This window comes from Melospiza georgiana, chromosome 7 (genome assembly GCF_028018845.1).
Source record: "Melospiza georgiana isolate bMelGeo1 chromosome 7, bMelGeo1.pri, whole genome shotgun sequence".
Classification (NCBI taxonomy): domain Eukaryota; kingdom Metazoa; phylum Chordata; class Aves; order Passeriformes; family Passerellidae; genus Melospiza; species Melospiza georgiana.
The window spans coordinates 29,605,624-29,615,124 of NC_080436.1; the positions used below are offsets into that span (position 1 = coordinate 29,605,624).

The following is a 9,501-nucleotide window of genomic DNA, read 5'->3' on the forward strand; positions in this document are numbered from 1 at the left end:
CCATGGACTAAGAGTTGTATTTCCAGATATACCATGATCTTATTCACTGTCTGGAAAAGTGGAGTCTCTCTTGACCTGGCCTTACCCCAGTATGCCTTTCAGAAGTTCAGCCACTTTATTACCACATATCCACATCTGTAACCATGTTCAGATTCACCAATGAACAGCACAAAAGCCTCATTCTTAAAAGTCTTCAGCACCTTAAAAGTCACAGCCATATTATCACAGAATGTGCTTCAACATTTCGCCAAAACTAGATGCTCACATCTTTCAAAACAATCCAGCAAGGAAAGCAAACAGAAATCTGCCCCTTAATAAGTATTTTAGGCCACACCTATCTAGTGGCCAACCTCCCTCATTTTTCTAATTTCCATCTGAAAATAGCAGACCTTCTCTCCAGATATAAATCTCATCTGCCTTTCCTATTACAACAACTTTGAGCTGATTTGCATGATATTTATATATTCTTCAAAGGGATTGTTTTTTAAGGTAGTGTTAGCTTGAGGTACAACTGGAGTTTTGATATGAATATTACTTCACTCAAAAGGGACTGTCCTCTGACGGTCTTTATAGGAGATACAAGTAGAAGAATGGCTTTTAGGCAAAGAGGAAATAAAGTTTCTGAGTCTCATCCCTCTCATCCCTCTATACAGGCCAGGGGGAGTAGGGATCTTCTTCCTATGGAGGTCAAAAGCCATCCTAAATGAAAATAAATATCTAAGGCATGCACTAATGTATGCTGCACTGTTGTAAGCATGAACAGGATTGCTGATGTGCTTGTGGGCTATGCCAGTGCCTGCAGCTGCTTCTGGCCGGGTTAGCTCTGTTTTATGGATTTACTTCATGCTACTCTGTAATGAAGAATAGCCTGAGGAGTGTGCTGAGAGCCAGAATAAAAAGTGTTGCAGAGTTATTGCTCCACTGTCTGCATGTGACCAGAAATATCACAGCACTGTGTAGACAAGCAATGACTGTCACCCTTGGGAACATGACTCTGTTGTACCCAGGTAAGAACAGAACCCAGAAAAAAGGGCAGAAGATCCTCACTGAGAGACAGGACTGGCTGTTGAGATGGCAGACCTGGTTCTCAGAGCCAGGAATGAGACATCGACTCTTCCTGTTGGAAGGTGCTCCAAAACTCCAGTGGCAGATCAAACAAGCAAGCTGTGCACCTCAATATTAAAAAGCTGATCAGCTCAGAGGCTACTAATCAAAAGGAATCTATGGCCTACCCATTCCTCTTTCAAAAATAAATTTTCTTTTTCTTTCTTTTTCTCTCCTGTGGCTTTGGCTGATGCTTGTTTTCAGTGATACTAAGCTTTTAGGGAAGCTGAAGTACTGTGTTGTGAGGTCTCCCCACTGCAGGTATGGCTTCTGCAATCAGAAAGCACCAATTTCCATAGCTGTATCTAGCCCTTAAATAGGAGGAGAAGTGCCACACTGGGGCTTACTGACAGGTTATCTTGTGTTGTGGAAACCTGAGCCCTGACTGTCCACAGAGAACAGAGCTGTTGCAGCAGCTGTGGTAAAAAGGGGGCACATCAGTGCAAAACAGTTAAGCACCGCAAACCAGGACCCCTGAGGGAGTGCTCTCATCTGCTTGTAACTGAGACGTCTCAGTTCAGGCCTGAGGGGCTTTTTTCAGGTTAAACTACCACAGCACAGATTAGCAGTGAAACTCCATTGATCCTTTATGAGAAAGTTACCTCCCAGGTTCTTACAAGGCACTTTCTTGGAAAGGCTCTTTCAACACAGATCTCCCCTTGGAAGGGGCTGCTTCTGTCTACTCCTAGGAGCAGGCTGGAAAGATCAGCCACACCACCCCAAACAACAGCAGTGTTTCAGCACAGAGCTGATTGATATCTCCAGGCACTGACACCCTTTTGGTCAAGGGGGCTCAGCTTCAATCCAGTACCAGCCATGGGTAGTGCTAATTCCACTCCAGCCAAACTCTGACCCACTGCTCTGTCTCTAGGCCTCTCTGCAAGGTGTGTTTATTGAGATGTAATGGTCCTTAAGATAAGCAAGGACTTGAGTAGAGGGAATGGTAGGGAAGTTGTCCTTTCAACAAGCTAGGAAGCCTGCAAATAAATGTGACACAACAGCTCCAACAGGCTGTGATACTAGAAATTAATGTGTATCACTTCAGTGCTAGGTCTGAATGGAGCTGTCTCTGCTCAGTGTCTGAGGGTCTTTAATTCCCTTTTTCCTCGGGGAAAGAACCTTGCATGAAAAGTTCAGCTGTGTGTACTCTGAGTCTTGTGAATCACTTGATTGTGGTCAAAGCCACTGTCATCTTTCAGTTGCTAACTGGCTTCCTAAACATGCCTACAGAAACAGCAGGATTGCTGTGTGGTAAACAAATTACTTTTGACAGGAGACTGCCAGCACTGCTCCCAGACACCAGGGAAGCCACAAGATGGGCTGCAGTGTCTGACTGGAGCAGGTCTAGCCTTGCATCCACAGCTAGTGCAGTGTCAGGCTGCTTCTCTTCTGCAAGCACTGACAAAGAACCGAGCCTGCAAACTCCCACCACCATCTGCTGAAGCTTCATATCCCAAAGGAAAAATGGATTTTTGCTTACACGTTTCTTTAAGCATTTCAACAGCAGAAAAGGCAAGGGCGTAGACACTCTCTCTAGCTAAAAACACAAAGCCATGTTTTTTCTTTGTAAGAAAAAATTTACTGCTCCTCCTTGACTTCCCATCTAGGACAGAGTTTATTTCAAAAGCTTTAGAACATTTAGTCCCTTTCTGGAGAGAAATCCTTAGGACAGGTACCACTGAGTTCCCAAACAAGTTATTTCTAGAATGTGAAAATAAACAAAGGTTCCAAAAGGGCTACAAAGGGCCCTGAGGTGTTACATGGCAAAGTGAATATCAGCAGACAGTGGAGATTTTTTTTTTCCCCTTGTGCTTCACCTTGAGGCAGCTGTTAGCAAAGCCAGAAAACTCCTCTGCCCCTTGGTGTATTTAATACAGCCTTGGCAAAGGGACTGCAGTCAGCTCATGAATATGGGAATTGCCTAATTCTCCAGCTATTCTTATTACCTCAGCCCGAGGATCCCAGCTTTCATAACTAATTCCTGAAATCACAGACTTTCCACTGTCCTTTCTGTCCTTGAGCAGCAAACCACTCCTCCTCATGTAACAGATGCTGGTGCCTGCTGTGGTGCCACCCGTTTTCCCAGGGCCCTTCCCTAGCAGGGACGGCGCTGTGGACAAGGTTACTGACCCCCGCACAGTTCCCAGAGATACTCACCCTTTGTTGCTGTAACTTACAGGAGGATGTCTGGAAAACAACAAATGCTGCACAGCCCTGTGCAGTGGCTGGGGCTGGCTGAACATTCTGAAGCCTGGGCAGGGGCTGGCAGCTGTAATGCAATCTGTCTCTGGCAGCAGAGATCTCTCACCCTGTTCCTACAAGCCGGCTCCCTCCACACCCCACCTTGTCTGTGACTCCCACAAAGACTCAGGATTTGCAGTGCCTCCCACCTTGTCACTTCATTTTGCCCTCATTGTCATATACATCCTCAGCCCACCTTCCCTCTCTGTGCCCATGTACCTGTTTTCTACCTCTTTGTTATTTTTCCTTATCTCACTGGTCCTGACAGCCCTGTATGCCTGTGCTGGAAGGTGACAATGGCTGCCAGGAACCAGCTGCGAGGGCCACTGCAAACTGAAAAGCAGATGGAAGCTGGACTGGGATAATTATGAAGCAGGGCCTGCAAAACTTGTGGAGATGTTGGCCAGGGGTGCCCAGTTTATTCCCAGAGACACACGGGTACATCCCTTGAATGCTGGCAGGTAACCTGGGAGCAGAAAACTCATCAAGCTGTGGACAGCTTCCCAATCCTGGCTATGGAGCACGGCATGTGATGCCTCCTCACCTCACTAACCCCCACAACTGCTACTGCCAAGCTGCTCTGGACAAGGAGAATGTGCTCACTGCAGCGGCAGCTGAGGAAATGTCCAGGCTGGTTCCAAGGGCTACAGGTTAGATCTTTTGCTGTAGGCCAAGAAACAGCTACAGCAGCACAGGTTATACTGCAACAGGATCTTGGCAAGGTGGAAAAAACCTGTTAAGATCTTCCTGTTTCTTTTATGATAGAGGATTTTTTTTTTCCCCAAGAGCTTGCCAAAATGGTAACTTCATCAATGGAAAAGAAAAACTAGGTAATGTCCTCTAGTAGTTTATTTCTTAGTTCCAAACTGGCCCATTCAAAAGCTGCAGAAGAAACCACCTCCAAAGTCCATGGTTTTGTAATCAGAACCTGCCTTTCAATTAGTCATGTTATAGGGCTGTAAACACAATAATTCCATCAATACTATGGAACAGTCATGTTGCATCTGTATTAACATAAATGTGTGCTGATATGCCATAGGGCTAATCTGATGTGACAGTAATTGGCTGATGCCCAGCCATGGAGGCCCTGGAGCTATGCTTGCTGTCTCTCCTCTAAAAGAACTGTCCTCTGAAACACTGGAAAGGAAACCAACTGTGATGCTGTATCTTGCCTGCCATCAATCAGCAATGCTTCTTACACCTGCATCACTGAGGTGTTTGAGGTTGGATGGTAACTGTTTAGTTGGGGAAGCTGTATTTGAAGTGCAACTTGATCTCCTACAAACTTAAATATTAAGAAATCAGGATTTCCAGACTATCTTGTTAGACAAATCAGACTCAGCAAGCTCGCAATGGATAATAAACTCAGAAAATCCATAAAAGCATTCCTTTCCCTTTTCTCCATGACTACTGGGAGCTGTGCATCATCACCTAGTCTGCAGCAGGCTTTTCTTACACAGATGAAGCTTAAGGAGCTTAAAACTTTATAAGTGCTTTGGGGCTACCGTTGTTATCTTGTACGGTGCTCTACAGACAGAGGCAAGCCTTAAATCTGAGACTGCAGCTGGGGTTCTCTGGTTAAAGGCCTTAAAGGAGATCAATGTAAGCAATGCTAAGGATGTGAACCAGATCTCAGACAGTCCATCTCCTGTCTGGGCCATGCAAGCAAGTGGACAAACTCAAAAACCAGGCTAGGATCAGGAGTCTTTGCAGTTGCAGGCACAGTATGAATCACTTATTTTGCTTTTGGCAATATACCCTTGAAAGAGCCTTAGTGAGGAGAGACCCTGTCTCTTTTTGAGGGATTTTGCCAAAGAAACCACAGCAGACACCCAGGCTTTCTGTGTCTGGCTCGTCAGCTCTGTATAAGCTTTGCTGTCTGGATGCACAATGCCTTGCCTAATGCATCCTTGTTCATGACAGGGCTCTTGGGTTCTACCTCAGCACAAACCAAACAAGAGAGACTTGTTTTACGCAGAAACCATTATTCTCAACAGTATGGCACTAAAGGTGCATCACTTTTGGCAATATGCAAGAGCAGTGTCTCAAAATTCCAGAGAGTACGTGGCTGACAGCGCCCAAATCATCTCATGGAGCAGCCAGTGAAATTAGGAGAAAAATTTTTAAAGTAAGGTGGGAAACAGCACCCTAAATAGGGAATTTTCAATCTATGCTTAGGTTCTGGATTTGACTTAAATCTTTCTAGGACTCTTATCTGCTCCTTCATCTGTAAAATGAGATCAATAAAACCTCCCCAGATTTGCAGCAGTGCTCCCAGTCTTAATTGATATCTGTGAAGCATTTTGAGAACCATGAGCGAAAGAAACCACTACCAAGCCCTCAGGGCTTACTATAATATCAACAAACAAGCAGAGTTGTTTACAATGCTTTTCAGTGCCACAATTACTAAGAAATGAGGAAAGGCTAAAGTGTAGATGCACCCAGTGCTGCCTTGCTGCAGTGTAAATGGTAGGAGCAGATTTTAGAGATTTTCCTCCAGGGAATTCTATTTTCAATAATGCAGTAAAACTTCAACCTCTCTGGATCCAAACAGATGCTCCTGCTAACACCTCAGGTATCAAAACCTATTATGAATTTGGGAGAATGCGTCTTAGAGCTGAAATCACATGGAAATTAATTAAGAAATGACTCACTGGGACCTCACAAATTTAAAGAGCCAGGTGCTGCCCAGCCACCCTTCCCAACGATTGAGCTCAGCCTAGTACCGCACCAGCACACGATCTTCCACCTTGCACAGGACAAAAAGCCCCCAGGCACCTCCAAGGCTCTTTCCTGCCCCCTTCAAAGCTCTGTGTCCCTGCGGGTGCAGTTTCAGGAGCCGAGAGCAGCGGCCGGGCTCGCCCGGAGCGGCTCCCGGACAGAGCAGAGCGCTCCGTGCCGTGCCGTGCCAGCGGAGCCCCCGGTGCCGGGGCGAGCAGCGAGCGAGTGCGGGGCGCGGGCACATGCGGGCCCCGGCAGCGGGCAGGTGTCGGCCGGGGCAGGTGCGCAAGGGCTTGGGAAGCGCGTGTATCCCCCGCTCCCGTCCCCGCGCTGGGCGCCGAGCTGCCGGTGGGACCCGAGGGGCCCCGCCGGACCGGGGAACGAGAGCAGCGCACAGATAAATCACAGAGAGCTGCACGAGCGGTCCCGCAGCCCTCCCCGCCACGCAGCCATTTGCCTTTGTTGCAGCCCCGCGCCCGCAAGGTGCGGCGGGGCCGGGTCTGAAGAAGGAGTTCGCTCCCCGCTCGCTCTCCCCTCACAGCAGGGCGGTGGGGACACGTCTGCGGGACTGGCTGCCGAGAGGGACCCGCCCGCCGCCCGCACCTGCCTACCTGCGAAGCCCGCCCGGGACGCGTCGCCCGCCGCCTTTGTTGTGCATGCCCGCCCGGCAGCGCCGAGCCGCGGGTCGGCTCCGGCCCGGCCCCTCGGCGCCCGCCGCTCGCAGGCCCGGCTTAGCCCGTCACCACGGCAACGGCGGGCGCGGCTCGGGCGAGGTACCGGCCCCAGCGCCCCGCCCCGACAGGGCCGAGGGGACAGGGCGGGCGGGCCTGAGGGGACGGAGCGGGGGCACCCCGGAGGGCCCCGCCCCGAGCGGGGCTGAGGGGAGAGCGCGGGGCGGCCCCCGGGGCCGGGAGCGGGCGGTGCTGAGGAGACAGGGCAGGGCAGGGGGGGCCCCGCGGGCTGCGAGCAGACGGCCCTGCAGCCTCGGCTTTAGGCGCTCGTCTATCGGCGCCCGCCGTTCTCCCCAGCCCTGCGCCCCTCCTTCCCCACAGTGCCGGGCAGGTCCGAGCGCGGCTTAGATTAGCCTCGGCTTCCTCTTACGGTGCTTGGGATCCCTCATTCTCCATATCCGGCCACCTCGGGAGTCCCTATCTCCGGTCACAGATCGCACGTTCTTTTGTCCTACAGCGAGCACGGCTCTGGTGACTCTCCTGACTATCTTCCTGCATCAGCCGCCACAGGCTCTACACGTGACGGGCAGTCTCTCTGGAAAGAGGGGAGCTGCTGTGAGAATAAAGCCAAGGCAGTGGGAACGCCTCCGTTTAGCCCTGTTCTGGGCGAGGAATTAATTGTATCCTGCATTTACAACTATTTTAATTGATCATTCATTTTAGGCATAACCATGACAGCTTGAACCTCTTCCCTTTCAGTCAGTAAGGACTTTGCAAGTTAATAGTTATGTTGATTGTTTCTAGGATTAAGTACCGCAGTTCATTGGCTCTGTCATGTAATGCTAGACTGAGCTGGGTCTTGTTACTGGACTTAAACACGTGTGCCTGTGTTCATCTCGTTCTGAACAGGCAGGCTCTGCACTGGTGAGACATGTTAAAAGGAGGGTCCCTGATCAGAATTGCTCACATTCATGAGTTTTTTAAGTGATCCAGACTAAGTAAAGGCATTGTTTCTGTCTGAAGACAATTAGAAAAAAACCTAAATTCTGCAGAGAAAAGTTGATTGTGGAGAGAAATAAATAGCACAGCAACCCTGAACTCTTTCTATGTGTTCAACACCTGATTATACATTTTTTTTTCTTTCTGAGGTCTGTCAAACTCCTATTTAACCTTAGTAGAAAGGGATTTCAGTGGCACTGGGCTCACAGCATCCTCCACTGAAGGCTCTTCAGTTACAAATAAAACATATGAAACCTCTTCAGTAAGCCTCATGTGTCAGAGGAAAAGACAGAGACAGAATGTGCTCAAGGTTACAGAGATGTTCTCTGGCAAAACTGGGAAAAACTGCCAGACCTGTGGTGTCCTGTCCTTGGTCTTCATCTGCCAGACTTTGCCATTCTGTCCCAAGAAGGCACCTGGGGAAACCCAGCCCTGCCTTGAGGGAGAGCAGGGGAGAGGGGATGGGAGGCAGCTGTCCTTTAGTTCCCCTTGGTCAGTCTGGGCCCATATATTACTCATGTCAGTAAATAATCTCCTTCTTAAGGGGTTTTTACTGGACACAAGGACACTTGGAGATGACCTGGTGTTATTGTGCTGTAAAGAAGGATGATAAGGAGAACCTGGAGATCTATTGTGATGGTCTTTGCAGCTCCCCCTGCAATGAGCTGCCTCCTTTTCCGTTGCATGCTAATTTATAAATAGACCAGATTCCGCTACTCAGAGAAAGCTTTTGTCTCTCCTTGTACTCGATATATGTGATACTCTGCAGTGGAGAGCAGATGTTTGTACCAGATTCTGCTCCCATGGAAATGGGCAGTAGAAGACTCAGAGGCAAGGGGTGAAATAGCATCAGGGTTATCTCCTGTCCTCAGCTCAGAGCTCCTGTTACAGCCAGTCTGAAAGGCCAGAAGACGCCCTTGGATTTAGCAGCACAGTCTCGAGTGTATGCCTGTGTCTCTGCAGGAGATGGACATCCTGTTGTTTGCAGACTCCAGTTACAGCTAAAGCTAAAAAAAAAGCATCTGTCTGCATAAACAGGAATTTTCCTCAATTGCAGGAGCTAGCAGAGGACACTACTTTGTCTCTGTCTCTGAAAGGGCTGAGTAATGTTTTGTTTGTTTGTTTTGTTCTTTTTGCTGCCTTCCTCCAGCTCCATGACTTTGGTGGCGCCTTTGGCAGAAGAACAATTGCCTTTGCTCCCCTTTTATCCATATCCACCAGAGGATTTTGTTTTCCAGATTGTTTGCTGCTGCTGAAGCCATAGCAATAATGCTCCTGTATAGCTTTACTTAAGGAGGGAAGAAACAAAACCACATGACAAATTGGTCCAATTTATCACAGCAACAGAAACCTGCAATTCAGCTCAATCGCCCCCACAGGCCAGCTTAGACAGCATCAATATTTAATGACCTGAGCGCCACTGCCCTCACAGGTTGAGCTCCACCTCTGCCCTTGCCTTGTCACAGGTACCCCCAGGAATGTCACCCCACCAGTGTGGAGAGCACCCCCAGAATTCCTCTGTGTGAGCAGGGTCTGTCTTCAGCCTGCCAAGTCAAGCCTGCTTGCTACCCAAAGGGGCACAGCCCAGACCTGTTGGGTATGACTAAACTCCCTTTTTCCTGCCTGCCTGAACAACCCATGCCGTAGGTTAATGCCCAAGTAACATCTCCAGGCTTTCTGGGCACACCTGTGGGCTGTGGCAAAAAGGAAAGCAGGAGTAGGACTGGACCATCACAGCTCATGGCCTCTCCCACAGTCTTTTTTT

General features: G+C 49.0%; 1 protein-coding gene across 5 annotated transcripts in view; it reads right to left on the reverse strand.

The window, feature by feature from the left end:
* The window catches only part of LOC131085806 (rho guanine nucleotide exchange factor 17-like), a 45,213-nt gene extending 37,926 nt beyond the window's left edge, over window positions 1–7,287 (reverse strand). For 2 of the 5 annotated variants that reach the window (XM_058028295.1, XM_058028296.1), the window contains exon 1: window positions 6,678–6,766. Coding sequence is in view for 1 of the 5 variants with exons in the window: in XM_058028299.1 (XP_057884282.1) it covers window positions 7,168–7,193 (26 nt within the window). In the remaining 4 variants the exon portion in view is untranslated. Of the gene's footprint in view, window positions 1–3,261; window positions 3,279–6,677; window positions 6,767–7,167 lie in introns of those variants that run through there. The other 3 variants (XM_058028299.1, XM_058028297.1, XM_058028298.1) reach the window with 3 other exon arrangements.
* Window positions 7,288–9,501: the final 2,214 nt, after the last annotated feature.